Below are 19,281 nucleotides of genomic sequence, written 5' to 3'. Positions count from 1 at the left end.
GACGAAAGTTAAAACATGTTATGATACCTGAAACGGAGGGAGTAGTTCAGTTTGTTCATAGCCATCTAGAAACTAACACGTGCACAAAAGTTGGATTCATTGCCGCACTATTATATCATATATGCATGCATATATACCTAGAGGCTAGAGAACAGCGTTTTTTTTTTCCCTTTCTCTGCCAGCAATCTAACTCAGGAAATTAAATTTCGATAAAATTTGTTACATGACACTCTAAATTTATGGCATTTGTTCTCTTACACTCTAGTTTCATGGTTTTATCTAAGTCACTCTAGTTTTGTGGTTGCTTGAAAAAAAATAAATACTTCCACCATTATTTTAGTGTATATATATATACTCTTTCAATGGAGAGATAAAACTCTGTACCAACATGTCGCAATTTGGGTAAGTTTTAAATTTTGTATAATATGTGTCTAAATTCATCTAAAATGTATTCAAATTCAAATCTTGCAAGGTGACTCAAGGGTAAAGTTGTTTCTTTTAAATTTTATCTCTATATCAGAAGAGGATATATATTAAATAGTTGGAGTACATTTTTGCAAACAAACACATAACTAAACTATAATTGAATGTCCTGAAGCAAATGCCACCACTCTAGTGTCCTCAAGTAAATTTTGCCAAGTTTTTGGATTAGTAACAAATGTAACAGTCTTCAACTATTTAGTAAGAGTTAACTTTTTCACGATCCTAAAAAAGTATTTGCAAGTCTTTGCGATTTCGATCGATCTATAGTGTTAATCAGGAGACATATCTCGATCTCGACATAATTATAATTAACCCCCACTCAATCGGTTAACACTAAAATATACATCTAGTCTTAATACTCACCAAATATACAAAGGGTAAAAATATACATCTACCTCACCGAATGTAATGGATAAAACTAAACCTCGAAGTAGCAATCATAGACTCATTAGTCATGGTCACAATATGTAATAAGGCCCTGTATAGATGGGACTAAAACTTTTAAGTCCCTATCACATCGGATGTTTGAAAATTAATTATAAATATTAAACGTTGACTATTAATAAAACCCATCCATAATCTTGGACTAATTTGCGAGACGAATCTAATGAGCCTAATTAATCCATGATTAGCCTATGTGATGCTACAGTAAACATTCTCTAATTATAGATTAATTAGGCTTAAAAAATTTGTCTCATGAATTAGCTTTTATTTATGTAATTAGTTTTGTAAGTAGTCTATATTTAATACTCTAAATTAGTGTCTAAAGACAGGGACTAAAGTTAAGTCCCTGGATCTAAACACCACCTAAGCATACACATACATCAACATCGAGTATCTTTTGTTAAGTATTCTCCTAGGTCTGACCTTACGAGGTACAGCAGTAATTGATGGGGACATTTTTTTTAACAAAATCTCTATTGTGGATAGTGCAATCGTGGGAAGAGTGTGACACATTTTCACCTTTTTTTTTAAGTTACTCCCTCTGTCCCAAAATATTACTACACACGCAACACCACACTCACACCCTCGCAAATACGCTCTCTAACACACAACACCACACTCACACCCTCACAAATACGCTCTCTAACACACAACATATCACACTCACACCCTCGCAAATACGCTCTCTAACACATGTTCTAAGAGATGGAAACCTAAAGGCATATCTCTGATCTTACCACATTTCTGTTAAAAGCTAAGTGAGATACTAGCTATTACAAGCGATGAGTTAACATGCATGCATGCAAGTAGCTTATGATGTATATATAGGTACTTACAGCCAGTTGCGTAAAAGAATATTTTCTACATGATAATAATATAATTATAGTTAAACTTTAACTCATAGACTATACAAATTCTAAAAATTAATCTTATCCGTTTGAGCCAGAGTAGGGAAATATATATATAGGTAGACAGATAGATATATAAATATTATTAAAACAATATAGATAGATAGATATATCATCCATCCACAAATATAAGAATATTTAGTTATTTATAGTAGATATTAAGGTTAGGAAGAAAAGATTCCGGTGTTCCTCATTAAATGAGGTAAATGAGGTATGGTTTATGCCCTGATAGTTGAGGATAGGATAGAAAAATCAATATGATTAATATGAGGTAATTAATATGGGAATTACTAGTACTCTAAAATTTCTTATATTTACAAATAAATTTTAAATGGTTGAAATGTTTACATCGGTGAACAAATGAGTAATCTCTCCGTGCTAAAATATATCAAACTAGAATTGGATATGATACATATTATAGTAATACGAATTTGGATATGTATGTCCTTATCTAATATTCGTAGTAATGGAACATGTTTCATCCAGTTTTGTGTTGCTAGGTGGTGTTTGAATCTCCTGAAGATGAAGATGAAGATTAAGTGTTTCACGCAAAATGATGTGGTAATAACGTGTGATTAATTGAGTTTAAATTATTATAAACTCGAAAAATGGATAAATCTGATATTTTAGAGCAACTTTCACATAGAAAGTTTTCGCACGAAATGTACCGTTTAGCAGTTTAAAAAACGTGCCATTTTAATCCAAAAGTTTATCCTCTAATTTTGATACGGTGGAAGTAGATTAGTATTCGCGTCGTGACAGTTGCGAATAGTACATTTTCCATTGTGTATGTGCATGTGTTGAGGGGGCTGACCAGCGGCAAAAGCTAGCTATAGCGGCGAGGCGACGTGTTCTGAGACTCTGCTTTTCTTCTGCACTTTTTAGCGTACATTACTCTTGGGGACAAAAAAAACCTTTTCTGTACTAGCGAAGAAATTAATCTGGCGTACACACTCTCTGAAAGATAACCTCTCTGACTTTTTGATACTCCGTACTCGAGCCGACTACGTACCTTGAGCTATCAACAAAACTGTATTGCTGCTACTTGCAGAGAATAATGAATTAATAATTATTACTTCCTCCGTCCCTAAATATTTGACGCTGTTGATATTTTTAAACATGTTTGACCGTATTCAAAAACTTTTGTTAATATTATTAAAAACTTAAGTAGTAGTAGTATATTTAAAAATGAATCAAATGATAGAAAAAGAATTAACAATTACTTAAATTTTTTAAATAAGACGAACGATCAAACATGCTTAAAAAAACCAACGGCATCAAGTATTTAGGGATGGAGGGAGTTATTAACATCTTAATTTCTCTTTTCGTGTGTAATTAAACAAAGGATTTTGTCAAAGGCCACTAGCGTCGATTGGCTGGCTCCAGTAGCTAGATAACATGTGGGTCCAACCCTGTCTCTTAATTATTGGTGTGCTTTGAGGACAAAAGTTTATATTTGTCGTATCTCAATCGTTTTTATTAAATTAAGGAATATATATGTGCCAATTGCCATCATGTTGCTGTGGTAATATAGATGGAAGAAAAAAGGAACTCGGGGACAATCTACCAATAATTGGAGAAGAAAAGGTTATCCTACAAAGAGTAAGGTAAATATTGAAAAGCAAGCGGGATATATATAGATAAAAACTTGGAAGTAATGACGTTTTACGAGATTGTGTCATTGTATGTGTTTGTGTTGCGTGCACCATTTTGCACCACCATGATTTTGGTGTAGACTTGATTAATTGCATTTTTTTTTGGTAATTGGAAATTTTTAGGTGAATGGAATAGTCTAGCAAAACCAACACCATGTACGTACTGCCTCGAGCAATATGGTGTATACGATGAAGCTGGTGAAGATAATGTACACCTCGACGGCCTCCCCATCACGTCCTCACGTGTAGGGGTAAAAACGATCGCATAAATTCTTTATCAACGAGCGTGGTTTTTGTATGAGCGTACGTTTCCGACCGTACGATATGCAACCGAAGTTGAGTACTTCGTTCATCTCAAAATGTAGCTTTTTCTTCACAACCAATCAGAGACTTCTCCTCCTATTTAATTTAATTACTTGTAAGCGTAATGAACTTCGGTACTTTTTTGTCCTGGAAGTATGTTATTCGTCCTACGCAGTTCTGCAAATGCATAGTACAAATTAAAGTATAGTGCCTGGCCGGTCATATATGGCTGTGTTTAGATCCAAAATTTGGATCCAAACTTCAGTCCTTTTCCATCACATCAACCTGTCATACACACACAACTTTTCAGTCACATCATCTCCAATTTTAATCAAAATCCAAACTTTGCGCTGAACTAAACACAGGCTATATCATGCTGTTTAACTTAGGGATGTGTCGTCAAGTGTCAATGTACATCGACAAAAGCCTCGAAAATAATATGCATATGTGCATGAGACTTGACTAATTCAGCCAAATAATGCATATGAAAAGTTGATGACAATATTATGTCCTTTATTTAATTTCAATTTATATTATCTTATTCTGGAACTAGCGGTGTGTAATTAATGCTCCGTCCGGTTACGAAGCTACATCATTAACATACTCCAATGATGCACTGTACAAGATGTGCTGTTAGTTTGACCTTGTAAATTACTCATCCCATGAATCTAATAAGCTTAATCTGAACATCTAAATTTTGGCGGCCAGATCAGGATCGATCTTTTTTTAGAACAAAAATAATGACGATCATACGAGTCTTCCTTAGCTTTTGGCATATTTTCAGTTACTTTTTATGGTAAATTTTCCTACAGACCACTCTAAATTTATGTAATTTTGTTGATGAACGTCGTAAAAATATGTAATGGTTGAAAGACACATAAAAATGGTAATTTGCTGGAGGACATTTCTGATCCAATTGAAGAGATAAATTTTTAGAAAGGCGAGAATACCCTTGGGACTATCTACAAGATTATAACCTAACGCTGGAGTGAATATTGAATATGATGTATGCTAACAATATACTTAGGCAATGGCCTGGTAAAAATTGATAGTTGCATAATTTTAAAATTTGCACTCTAACCCGTATTAGAGGCATATGGCCCTAGAGACGTTATTATCTTGTTGAATAATTTTTGTCTTCAATCGGACCGAAAATGCCATTCAGCAAATTATCAGTTTTCTAAGGTGTCCTCTGCCCGTGACACCTTTTTACGATGTCCACTAAAAAAACATAAACTTTAGATATCATGCAGTAAATTTTATCCATTTATATATATACACAAGCTAACTAGCTCAGTGACATCTCAAGAAATCGAGAAAATTAACTCTTATTTGAAATAAAGTATTTGCTATGGAGTTCTTTATATATATATATATATATATATATATATATATATATATATATATATATATATATATATATATATATATATATATATATATATATATATATATATATATATATATATATATATATATATAAGCATTTAATTAATGTTGCTATGGAGATGGATCCCCCCTTACAATCAACCCATCACTTATCTAGAAATCTTATCACACGAAGAACGTCCAGGTCAACACGTACACGCAGGCTCGCGTATTACACGTAACCTTGCTTATTAGTGAGCTTTTATAATTTAATCAGCTCCCTTAGCTTATCAAATTCAGAGGGATCCGGCAGGACACATGTACGGACACAATTTGGGTTTGCATCATACGTGACGCAACTAGCTCATCATCTGGCACGCACCATGATATACGGCTCTCTGACTTTTTTCTATTTTTTTTTCGCCTGACGTGTTGCTCTGACTTTTCTCCGAGGGTCTGATGACGTCCTACCTGTGTCCTTTGACTTTTCAAATGCTGGTCCAGCTCCGTCTCTCTCACGGTTTAATTACGTCGTATTATAAATCGTTTTGACTTTGGTTAAAATTAATTTGTTTTAAATTTTATTAAGTTTGTAAAAAAATTATAACATTTTCAACCCAACACAAATATATTATGAAAATATATTCAGTTATAGATTTTTAATGAAACTAATTTGATGTTGTAAATATTACTGTATTTATCTATAAATTTGGTTAAATTGGAGTAGTTTGGTTTTGATCGAAGTCCAAAGGGCTTATAGTCTGATACAGATGGAGTATTTACTATGAGTACCTTCATATTAAAATATAGTAAATTTTAGCATCGAATCTTAATAGGTTGTCTAGATTAATTTTTAACCAAAAGTTATGATATAGTAACCTTTTCGATTACATGAAAAAAATACATGCACATGCATACCACAATATATACACACTAGACTCGTCCATACGTGAATATGCTTTCTAATACACGTTCACATGCACGCACAAGTGGTCAGACCATAACCTCACTAAAATTATATTAAAAACGCATCTGCAAATTATAATTTCATATAGTCAACAGGATTTAAATCTTGGTGGATGAAATTATCCATATCCATGATTTTCATCAACATGTCGAGATGAGGCTTAACTTACGTGTCCTGACTCGATCGGTTGCATACAAGCAATTGACTTGGTTTCATTGGCTGATCCCAAATAATTTGCTTGATCAGTGGTTGGAGACGAGTAGTTTTATAGTCGGCGTGTCTAAGTCGATCGGATCAGTCATGCAATAATGAGTTTTTAATATAAATAAATTGTATAGTTCGTTTCAATTTTAAATTCTGTGCCTGTTGCTTGTTAATTGAATTATTGCCTCTGTGGAGCTAGGTAAACCAAATCAAATTGAAACACTAGTGACTACTTATCGATGAGCGTGCAATGTCAACGTCTCAATGGATAAACATAGCGATAGTATATGCACTCATATTATATAGACCGGCTATGGGTAGCTTGAAATTCTTTTCATTTTTGCTGCTGTCCTATTTTACTACACAAACGACTGGAGGCATATGATAAAATAAGGTGTAAAGAATGAATGGCTAAATACGTACTTACACTTCGTTGGGTGGAAAAATTTATGGTGAAAACCAGGGGCGGAGCTTGGTGTGGGGCAGCTTGGGCTTGACTGGAAATTTTGGTCACCTGTGATAAGTTTGGCCATCCATTATTTACGCATTATTTTATCCTAAACGTTCACTCATTTTTCTATCCAAATCCCATATCTTGTAATCCATTTTCTAGCCCTTAGAAGTCCCATTATTTTCTAGCTAGTGATCTATTTGTCCTGTTTTCCTTCCAAGAATCTCTGCTAATGATCGATTTGTCCTGTTTTTCAGTACTACATCAGTACTATATTCTTGATCTGCTTACGTTTCATTTTGAGTTGTACCTTTTTTCTGAATAAAGAGTTTCAGTTGTACTTGGACAGTTGGATGGCAGGTAGGAGTAGTGTTGTAATGACAAGTGCGGAGGTATGCACATTATCCTATTCATATGTTCATTGATAAATGTACTCCTAAATAGCAGCATTTCTGAACTTTCTATCTCTGACTTTCTCAGGCCATCCTAATCTGATTAGACCTTGTTAGAGCCGAATGGACATGGACTCTACCATGCATGATGCATGTATGTACTTGCAGAGAAGCTATGAACTCTTGATCCCATTGACAATATTAATTAATCCCTTCGTCTCAAAATATAAAGATTTTTTGGTTATTTAGCAAATACTAAGGTTAGGTCAAAAGATTCTTTTTTAGTTATTTCAGTTGTTAATTTTTGAATTTTGAATTGCTTGAATTCCCTTTCCAAGCATTTGATTAACTTTGGAATCATTGAAATGATAGGAATCATAAAAATCAGTTAGCAATGCTTATATTGTGGTACATAATTTGAATCTTAGAAATGCTTATATTTTGGAACATATGGAGTATATCTATCCACCCTGGATTACTTGCTTGTGGAAATCAGCAACTAACTAAAAAAATTAGTATGATACTTTTCCATGTTCTACACAATTTGGCAACCACAGGAATTTTTACAAAATATTACTGATTAGCACATGCCTTTCTCGTTTGTGAGTGGTCATACTTCATACAGAACGTATGGAAATCATGCGAATTTCTGTCAGATTCCTGGATGTTTTAGGACTCCAGGAAGTCCAGATCAATCGTCATAGTTTTTTGCCCTGAGAGGTCAAAGTATTCTCTGGCCTGATCTTAGCCAGATTATGTGATAGTAATTTACTCCACTGTTAGTTCCGTTTGTTCTTCTTCTCTGTGCTTTGATTTTTTTTTCCTCTTTTGGTTAGCAAGTGTAGGAGACGGGTAAATTTCGTCTTTGTTTTTTTTCCCTGAAATTAGCGGTGCCTTACCAACCGGACAGGCTTAGCTTAAGTCTTCATTAACTTCCATGATCCTTAATATTCAGTTTCATCAACAATGACAACTGAAACACCATTAGACAATTAGTGACCAACTGATAACGACCTGTGCTTTCAGTTGATTCTTAATCTATCTACGTCCTACTTTCCTATGGACTTCTGGAGATGCTGATGAGCTATGAACAGAGACATGTCTCAACGGACGTAGGCATCAAGGTCTGAACATAACAATCATATCTTACTTGGATTTCAACTCTGTTAATCCTGCTTGTTCTTCTTCTTCTTCTTCTTCTTCTTTTTTGCAGCAGTTCTTGCATCAAGGTCTGCTAGCTTTCATTTTACTAGTTCTTCCTTTGGTTGCTTTCTGAACTCCTGTTGTGCATGGATGCATCGCCAGTTTGACTGTTGCTGGATAAAGTTTGAACAGTGCCAAGAAATGTCATTCTTTCAGAAAATGACACCGTTGTGTAGTACTGTAGCTATTATGACAGATAAATTCACTTCTGACCTGTCCTTTTTTTCAATTACTCTATCCTTAGTCTTTACCTTTTTTAAGACGCATGCAAGTTCATAAAAAAAGAAAAGATGTCAAACTCTTTTGTTCTTTCTTTGAGATGGATGATGCTATACTACACAGATAATTGATTACTTGACAACTCTTGCAGCTGAATATCTTGTTCCTTGGACAAGTGTCGCAGTGACAACTCTGACAAATGCATACTTGCAAGGTGCAGAGTTGACTTCTGGTAATATAAAATAGACAAAGGGAAAAAAAACCTTTGTTGGATACTTGTATGAGATGATAATCCTGAGTCCTGACTCTTGGGTTTCAGTTAATCATCTTTGTTTCTCAATTATTTACCTATTGTTGTTTAAAAAAATATTTACTTATTAGTACAGTTTCAGAGTTTCTCTTCACAAGCACAAAGATAATACAGCTCAATTCGGAAGGTGATAATATGCAAGATCTCTAGGAAATGTCAGGCACCTAATCAGTTTAATTTGATTCAAATTATCAGAGTACAACAGCAGATCATATCCATGGTTTCTGATCACAGCAGTCTGAGCCTTTTAGGTCACAGACAAATCGTACACCGTCCATTTTCGATATTCAGTTCCTGAAAACTTCTGTCGTTCAGTTGTTCAGGTTTTCTTCATGCTGATCAGCCATGACTTTTGGCACAACCAGGCAACTTTTATTGAGAGCCCGTTCAAATTGGTGTCATTTTGAATCATATTATTCTTTAGGTAAAATTGACAAATATTTTTTTTATTTTTTTAGAGAAGGATATTTTTTACCCGGCCTTTACATTCAACCGGATATTATTCTTTAGGTAAAATTGACAAACATTTTTTATTCTTTTAGACAAGCCTTTTTAGATTAGAAACTTAGCCTATCAAACAGGGAAATTCGTTCCTATGAAGATTTGAACTTAGAATCTTGGGGTGCTACTCAGTTCACTACACCACTAGGCTACATGCCTTTTCACAGAATTGACAAACATGTGGATGCATTTAGTTTGTTACCAAACATTGGTAATACCTAGAAAATTTTAACAACACATTTAACCTATCCTACTAAAATTTGATAATGTTGTCAGTTTGTTAAAATTTTGGTGTTGCAAAATTGTGGAAAAGTTTATTGCCCTGAGATTGGAGTTCAAAACAAAGAATGTTAGTGCATGATATACTTGATGTATAATGTCAAACAGAGCATAAAAAAACAGTCGAAAGAATGTACTATCTGATAAATCATAAGAGTGATGCATGCCTGTCTGCTAGTACTTTACTTTGTGATTAAAGTAGGTGATCTTCAATAGGTGCAGAAAGTTCAGGATATTGTGATTAAAGTATACAGCTTAGAATTCTGATGTATATCTAGCATGCTGGGTCAGTAGGTCCCCAGGTACATTGTATGTAACAATTTTTTTAGAGGGACTAAACAAATATCTGAAAGCAACTAGCTGCTTTTGAAATTTATTTAGCAAAAACTACTTAACCAGTTTTTTTAATCACTTGAAAAAAAAGGTAGATTATTCAGAATAAGATATAGGAGAAGAGACAGGTGTTCAACCACAGTTTACAATAAGCATAAATGAAATTAAAATCTGAATTATGGCCTAGACAAATTAAGCAGTAAGTCTGAACTGAAAGAAAGAAGACTACAACACTATGGATTCTGGACCCATTTGGCAACGGGGAAGATATCAAAGCCCAAAGACAACAATGAACTGAACCCAATTGAAGCCCATGTAGACAATTATGTAAAGCGTTCGTGAAAAAAGTAGACAATTATGTAATAAGTGATTGTAGTTTTAACTTGGTTGAAGCAAAGGCCAGGTTTACACCCATTATGGGTATTTATAAATTTGCCACTGGTTTTTCTAATTTTGCAAGGATGCCACTTGATGACAGTTCTAGTGATATTATTGCAATTTATTAGTGACAGTCTTGCAATAATGATTTAAACTAGTGGCAAATTTGTAATTGCCCCAAAGGAAAAATGTATGTTTGACCTCCCTTGAAGTCCATAATTGAAGCCCATTCTGACTTCTTCCTGGAAAAAAAAATAGGTCTGAAATTGTGAGCGCTCAAGTTTCTTAGGTTAATCTAAGAGTAGTAGTTAATTTTCTCCGAGCATCTTTTCCTATAAACAACGCTTACTTCAGATCACAGAAGGAAAATTTCTCATTATGTTGTGGCGTTTTAACATCGAAAATGTTGGGACCTACGTGTGCAGGGAATCTCTCTTTTGTTAGCGTCGTCTCGTCTGCCATGGCTGTTCCAAGTAGAGTTATCCTCTTTAGTGTAAGGCAGACAAATGAAAAGAATGTTTTTTTTTGGATGTTTGTATGAGATGCTAAATCCTGGAACTTGAAAATTGAGGGGGCTGTTCAGATTGTAACCAAAATAAACCTTATTAGAATTTGACAATTTAGCAATATTGCCAAGTTTTGGCATGATTTTCTTAAGTATTTACTAAAGTTTGGTAAAAAAAACTAAATGGATGCACGTCTTTAGCAACTTTACCAAAAAATGATATGGTTTGAAATGACATCAATCTGAACAACCCCTGAGATACGCATATTTGCTTCTCAAGGTATCAACCATTCACTGAGTTGAGAAATCATGTAAAAAAAAAGTTCAGAAATATCTTCAGATAGGCGGGTTCTGAAGAAAAATCAAGCCGAAAAAAAAAACCTCCAGCCCTGGGCTTCGGAGATTGAAATTCCGAACCCCCTTGCCCTCTCTTGCTTAAAAAAACAAAAGTTCATTGCTTGCTTGCTTTATTGGTTCTGCAGATCACTGTATGTATTGCTGTATTGGATTTCTAATGTTGAATCCAAAACAGAAAAGTTCATCTACTCTTGTACTGTCCTGCAATCACAGTTTGCAATACTCTGGCACATCTGCACGAGTAGAAATTCAGTTGCTGTAGTAGTTGGCACAGCCTTGCTGGGAGATCGTCTGAATTTCTGCATTGCCGAAAATTCGATGCATGCTGTACTTCTCAAAGGACTGGAATGCAGGGCCTCGGCCGAAGATTCGATATACAGTATTTCTGAACGCAAAGGTGAAGTGTTCTTATATGTGGCTTTGATTACAAAACAGGATGGAATTCGAATTCAGAACATGTTCAAGCAAAAAATTATGAAAGAGGACGCATTAGTAATGTTCAGAATTCAGAAGATGCTTTGCAGGTTGTTGAATTTGCACCACCAAAGCTTTGAAATAGTGTAGGCTTTGATCCATGGACCGAACATATACATCTGTAATTTATCTGATTATCCCTTTGATAATTGGCAGAAACTTTCTCTCTGCTCCATGCCGTAGGATGTTCAGCTGAGCAATCCAGCTCTCACGCAAAACGGGAAAGAAAAACCAGTTCTAGGCACGATCCAAACTGATCAAGTCGCAATCAGTAGTGTGCGTAAAGGTGATTAATCTCTGATCCCGTTGCTTTCGGTAGGAAAATTAGAAGAAGAAAAAAAAATCCTCTCTTGGGTTCGGAGATTAAAACTCCGAGTCGGCCTTGGCCGTAAGTATTGCTGCTGCAAAGCCTCTGTGCTTGCTTGCTTGCTTTATTGGTTCTGCAGATTGTCGTATGTATCGTTGTCTTGGATTATTAGCGATGAATCCCAATTCCCAAACAACAACAAAAATAATGCATAAATCTAGTCGTTTCTGTATCTGGTCTGCATAATGTATAAGCCCATGTCGTTCAAGTGACATAGCAAATCCTGAAATATAAGGGTTAATTGGATCCATGCCTCTACAAATATGCAAAATTAGAAAAATGGCACTACTATTCACGATATCGGCTATATGCCACTGGAATTTGGAGAAATTGATTCCATACCACTCCCTCGCGTTTTCCGTCCACTTTTCTATCATCCCTGTTAATTTCTATCCTTGTCGTCTTGCTGTTATCTCTGGGACCTCGCCACTGCAACGACAAGCACACCGCCACCACTGGATTCACTCGCGCCGCACGCAGGCACAGCCGCCCAACTCTGGCCGCGAGTTGCGGTGCAAGAAGCGGAGGAAGGAAGCAGAGAGGCGGGGAGCGAGGAAACCGGTGAGTTTAATTTGAGTTTCGGCCGGATAGATAAGTATGTGGTTCTTGGCCCAAAAAGATCAGCCAAGATGGGGTTGGGCCGGTCGAGAGAGCCCATTAAAATATTAATATGCCTCAATTTATCCCCGGCCCACCAAAATGGCCCGCACGCAAGTCCTAATCCAGTTCCGGGCTTCCGGCCCAGCAAAAAGCCGGATATAGTGTCATTCGATAATTAAGCAGAAGGTTAGATCACTGAGATGTATTAGTAGGGTCTCTAGGAAAATGTCAGGCATCTCTGATTAAGCAGTATGTGACAAAATTATCGAAGTACAGGCAACAGAATGACATGGTTTCTGAATCACAACACAGTCAAGGTTACAATTAAATCGTACATTGTTAGAGAATAGAGAAATGGAAATCATGAGCCGGAAGAATCATAGATCTGGAATTACATCCATTTTTCTGGTGTTTAAGTTTTTTTCCTGGCGCTGACATCATCTTCAGTTCCTGAATACTTTTTCTTGTTCTGAATTTTTCTTCATGCTGATCGGCTTTGACTTGTGGCACAACACCAGACATAACACCAGGCAATTCTGAATTGATGAAATTAGGACGATAAGAGAATATTAGTAAATGAGATTGCATACATAATGTAAAACAAGGTTTTCAAAAAGTAGTTGAGGCATGAAAGAATGTGCTCCAATCAGATTAAGTGAGATTCATGTTACCCTACTACTTGATAGTATAATGGTAGCAGTAGATAATCTTAAATAGTGCAGAAAGCCTTGGAATGTGATCAAAGTATAGTGCAAATTAGAACTTTGATGTATGTCTAGCACACTAGGTCATTAGCTAGGTCTCCATTGAATATTTTTCATACAGTTTTTTTTAGATGGTCCCTACAAATTGCTGAAAGCAATTAGGTAGTTTAAACATTAACTTGGCAAGGAACTGGTTATGAGTTATAACCAGTCCATTTGAACCACTTGCAGAAGACAGAGTTCTTCATGATAGATTCAATAGAAATAGGAGAACAGACTAGTGTTCAATTTACAATCAATGGCAAATGGGACTGAAATATAAATCATGGTCAAGATGAAGCACACATGGTCCAAAGAAGACATTGACACTTTGGAATCTGGACTCATATTGCAACAGTGAAGACTAAACCCCATGACTGAAATGAATTGAGACCAAACCATGTTTCATGTACACTACAGTCTCTATGGGGCATAGTTTAGTATTTTGTAGTCCAGGACACTCTGTTGCATAAAGTTATCTGGATTCAGTGATGTGCTCGTCCATAGTTTGAGAAATACAGCTCTCTTTTTTTTTCAAGCCTGGTACATAATAATGCTAAATAATTTTAACTGGCACAACAGTTCACTATTCTCAATTCGACGAGTTAACTTCATGATAACTTCTGCTATAATTATGGTGCTACTGCTCCTCATCAGGGAAAAACTAGCTAACTGCATTTACTTGTTCTAGATGACAACTCCAAATTAACCAATAGCAGCTTGGCACTGAAATATCTCAGTATCTCTAGCTAGCATGTTCACCACAATGGTCTTGCAAAGTGCTTAAGCAAATTAGTGCTACACATGGATGCTGAATAAGAACAACACTACATTTTGGCCATCAAGAACAAAACAATCTAATGGTTTCATCTGCACATATAGATGTTTACCAACAAGCGAAGCTATTGTAATCTACCACCTATCCTTGACGACCAATACATCAAATGCTACCTGAGTAGGAGTAGCACCCTAAAATCTTAAGTTCAAATCTCCATATGAGCAAATTTCATATCAGGTTTTTTGAGAGACTAAGTTTCTAATTTTAATAAGTTGCATATATCCGGTTGGATGTAAAAACCAGGTAAAAAATTGCCTTCTTTAAAAAATTTAAAATAAAATACGCAAGATTTTATTATCTGAATGTTGTCAATGGAACAGGTTCATCTAGCAAATCGAAAGATTAAAAACATGCGAAAATTTTAACAAAAATGTTACTTACTTAGTCATGTCTTCCTCTCCTCCTTGAAGTCCCAGAGCTGCAGCCTCCGCTCCCCACCATTGGTCGTCGCCGCCGGAGCAGCAGCAGCAGCGCCGCCGACGCCGCCTGCAAGGAAGAACGGGAGGCCGGCGACCTCAGCCGGAGCGGCGGCGAACCTCTGCAGCAGGAACGGGTGCTGCGACGGCGGCGGCTGCGGCGGCGGCGGCCACAGCGACGCATTGGACTGAAGTGTGCCCCGATCGAAGGCGGCCACCGTGGCGTGCTGCTGCTGCTCCTGCGAGAACGCGAGGTGGGGCGGCATCGCCATCACCTCGAACGACATGGGCGCCGCCATGTGCGCGCTCTGCGCCGCCGCGTAGTACGCAAGCGTCGCCTGCTGCTGTTGCTGCAATGGCTTGCTGCCGTTGGTGTTCGAGCAGTGGAGGAGCTCGGCGAACGCGCCGCCGCCGTTGTCGCAGGGGGCGTTGGCGAGGGAGAGCACGGAGCTCTTGCTGGTCTCGGATGTGCTGACCTCGGCGTCGTCGGCGGCCGGCGGCGGCGGCGAGGAGGCGGCGGCGGGGAGGGCGAAGGAGCAGTCGAGCGACGGGAGCGCGTCGATGGCGGCCGCGGCGGCGCGGATGAGCCACTCGATGGCCTTGCTCGGCTGGTCGACGCCGAGGCGGTCCTGGATGTCGTAGAACGCGATGGCCGTCGGCACCGACAGCCTCACCCGGCGGTCGCGGAGCCCCCGCGACGTCACCACCTTGCTGTGCCTGTCCTTCCCCCCCGCCGCCGCCCGCGCCACCCGGCTCGTCCGCCACGCCGCCGCCGTCGCCGCCGACGCGCCCCCGCCGCCGACGCCGACGAGCGCGCCGCGCGGGCGCTTGCGCTCCTTGCCGCCGACGACGACCTCCTCCATGGCTGACGCTTGCGCTACCTCATGCGAAATCCGCCTCCGCTTCGTCTGCTCAAATTTGGGGGGGAAAAGGGGATAAAATTTGTAAAAAAAATTCTTTACGAAATGATAGCTTTAGAGGTGGCAAAGATTGCAAAAAAAAAAAAAGATTTGTGGGAGTTCAAATTGTCCACAAAATCTTCTCAGAGGTTGCAATTTGCAAATATAGTAAAATTTGGTAGCCCATTTGCTCTCCCTTGATTTGTAAATGGATTGTACATTGCAATTTATGAAAAAGTAGGAGCTTTGTGGAAGAATCTACTAAAAGCAAACATAAATCTGAACCTTTTGCGGCTGTTCTTGCAGAATTATTTATGGTGCCAACTTTGCTGTGACAACTTTTTTTGTCAAAACGAACTTCAATTAGGGCTAACAACAAGAAGAATAATCAAAACGTCGAGTTGATTAAAGAATTTGTAATTTGAGGTCATGTATCAGAAGCTCCCATCTTCCCAGAGTCAAATCTGGCAAGCAAATCAAGAAATCTCTGGACAAAATAATTCCAAGAAAAAATGGGGGGAAAATAGCTTTAACTGAAACTCTCAAACCACTATCTTTCATCAGTTCATCACCATTTTCCTGCATTACTTAAAGGAAACAAATCTCTGAAGAAACACCACCCAAATTTTCCTCCAAGGGGGGAAATTTTTCAAAACTGCATCCATCCAACAGACGAAAATCGAATTCAACCGAACAGAATGCATCAAATCTTGCTCCCAAAACACATCAACACCAGACCAAAACACACACACACCTGAAGATCAATCCAAATCGAGATATTTCACCTCCTATCCTTCCAAGAAAAACCCCAAATCAATCCCCGGCTCAAATTCAGCCGCCCCAGAGAGGAATCAAAGCCGCTCACCTGAAGGGGATCGATCGAAACCGAGGACCCGGGCGAACTAGCTCCAGAATTCGAGGGACCAACGAGCAAAAGCTCACTCTGAGCTACTCTGAATCTCTCTGATGCTGTGAGCTGGGCGCCCTGCAAGCTGTAGCTGCAGCTGCTGCTGCTGCTAGCTGGTCTTATCGCCTCTGAGCAAGCTGAGCTCAGCAACTCTCTGCAAGCTCAGCACATATATAGAGGAGCACATTTTTCAGAAAAGACCTCGGATTTTCCATACTTCGTGGATGTGCCCCGCGCACAGTACCATGCAGGGGCTTGACTGCAAAAAAAAAGTCAGGTTCACGTTTCGGATTTATTACGGTCGTGCTTTGTACCATGTACTGCTCTACAACCATTTAGCCGGACTATTTGGAGATGAAATGAATGGATTATATCGAAGAGATCTTATGTTTTTAACAAGTGTGACCACATGAGTTAGGCGGAAATGGGTGGTTAACCATTGTGGTTGATTTGGGTGACCATGAGTCGATTCGATTGCAATGTAATTTTGTAATAAATACTGACATGAGGTAGGGAAATAAGTAGTTAATCATTGATTTTGTGTTATTGTTTAAAACGTTTTTCAGGTTAAGGAAAAATAAGCCACTATGCAAGAAGATGCGGATGTTATCGTCGGAGCATGAATCTTGACGTGATCCTACGATAAGTAAATTTGATTGAATTTTTTTGAGGATATCAGGTGGTTGAAATCTTGTGATTCGCATTAACAAAAAAAAGAAAACTATTCTTTCTTGACTTGTACATTACTCCCCTGGTTTCATATTTTTTTAATGTTTTGAATAACGTTTTGATTTTAAAAATATATATTTAACTATCTATTATTCTAATATATTTATAAAATAAATAAATATTTAATTGTATTAAAGTGCTAGTTTGTTTTTAAAAGACTTTTTAGTGTCTTTAATCTCGGTATTGTCCAAAACGTAAAAAGATTTATGGTGCAACCTTATCTTTTCACTTATGCTTATATTTATCAGCCAAAATTTGAATTTTCAACTTTAAATTTGAAGTTGATTTTGAGGTTTTTTTCATCGAAGTTTATTTTTTAGTCTTTGCTTTTTGATTGCTAAGAACACATATATAAAAGTTTTATTCATAAATTATTTTTCGTTAATGTTTGGCTTATTTCTAGAATAAGCCAAAGGATGGAGCCCTACGGAGTAGATTATTTCTTTCATGAGTGTTTTTCATACCATTGTGGTGGGGGTGCCAATTAAGCGCTAATTAACAGCAGCCCGATGGTGATGAATGGAGCTAGCTAGGCTAAGCTAGTGAAATGAAGAGGAAGATGATGAGATCTGGCAGGTGACGTGGACGGTCAACCGGAAACAGTTGACAGTAGGGGTACGGCTTTCCACTTTAGAGACGGTGTAAAGAGGAGTAGCCTTTCCTTTACAGGCTGTGCGTGCTGTACACTACTGCATTTGTTAAATGTACCTACATACTACTACTAGTCCACTTTCTACGTACTAGTCGTCGTAGACTGCTACAGTTCTACTAGTATTACTAAGGGGATGTTTATCAAATGATGTAAAATTTTGACGTGTCACATCGAGTATTATATAAGGTGTCGTATTGGGTGTTTTGGCACTAATAAAAAACTAATTATAGAATCCGTCAGTAAACCGCGAGACAAATTTATTAAGCTTAATTAATCCGTAATTAGCAAATGTTTACTGTAGCACCACATTGTCAAATCATGGAGCAATTAGGCTTAAAAGATTCGTCTCGCAAATTAGTCGCAATATGTGCAATTAGTTATTTTTTAGCTTATATTTAATATTTATGCAGGTATTTAAACGTTCGATATGACAAGGTGAAAAATTTTTGGGTGGAAACTAAACAGGGCCTAAGCTACAAGCCACTTGCATTTGGGTCAGCAACTCTGCATACAGGGCCGGTCCTGGGTTTTTGGGGCCAAGGCAAAACTTATATATATATATATATATATATATATATATATATATATATATATATATATATATATATATATATATATATATATATATATATATATATATATATATATATATATATATATATATATATATATATATATATATATATATATATATATAGTCATATAAACACACAACATTTAATATTCGATGTGATAAAATTATCTATATATAAAATTTTAAAACTTCAAATAGAAATAAATAGCAGTAGCGAGCAGAGAAGGCGATCGGCGGACGATCGACACGAGCGTGGCTACTAGCGAGCCACGATTTGCCAACTTGCTGTTTCCGTTTGCGAGATGCCAAGAAGTCAAGAAGTTGCCGAGAGCGCAGGAGCAGCGAGCGACGTGACGTGATTGAGGCTGCACGATGTGAGTGGTGTGATGTGATCGAGGCGAAGCGACGGGAGTCAGATGAAGATCGCTTCGGCTTCGCTAAAACAGGCCTGACGATGGACTAAAATTTATTTTCTATATTAGGCTATTTAGCTGTCTAACTTAATATAGAGCCATAGCTCATGAACTAAAATTATACGGTACGTAGTATATATACTATATGTGTATATAGGGGGCCCCTAGATTTTGGGGGCCTCGGGCGGCCACACGGCCTGGCCGGCCTTGTCTGCATATAGCCAAGCTGCGAGTATATACTTGACAGATGCTACCAAAAAGGCCTCCTTGCAATGGACAAAATTTTCAAACAGATTTTGGAGGAATCGAAGTAAGTAAATCATGAATGAAATATATGTAAAATTCATGCGTTCTGTAGAAGCGCGCTAATTTTGTTTTTTTAAGTAGATTAATACTGTGCTACACATGT

At 37.5% G+C, this 19,281-nt stretch overlaps 1 protein-coding gene across 1 annotated transcript; it reads right to left on the bottom strand.

The window, feature by feature from the left end:
* Positions 1-12,919: 12,919 nt before the first annotated feature.
* On the bottom strand, positions 12,920-16,649 carry LOC4352799 (transcription factor PCF8-like). The gene is made up of 3 exons (NM_001423628.1): positions 16,463-16,649; positions 14,664-15,606; positions 12,920-13,237 (listed from the first exon to the last, which is right to left on the bottom strand). The coding sequence occupies exon 2, from the start codon at positions 15,559-15,561 to the stop codon at positions 14,668-14,670; it is 894 nt and encodes a 297-aa protein (NP_001410557.1). The 5' UTR covers positions 15,562-15,606; positions 16,463-16,649; the 3' UTR covers positions 12,920-13,237; positions 14,664-14,667.
* Positions 16,650-19,281: the final 2,632 nt, after the last annotated feature.

The sequence above is a fragment of the Oryza sativa genome, chromosome 12, assembly GCF_034140825.1.
Source record: "Oryza sativa Japonica Group chromosome 12, ASM3414082v1".
Taxonomy (NCBI): domain Eukaryota; kingdom Viridiplantae; phylum Streptophyta; class Magnoliopsida; order Poales; family Poaceae; genus Oryza; species Oryza sativa.
The sequence above is the reverse complement of the archived record's forward strand: the minus strand, read 5'-3'. Positions and strand labels throughout refer to the sequence as shown.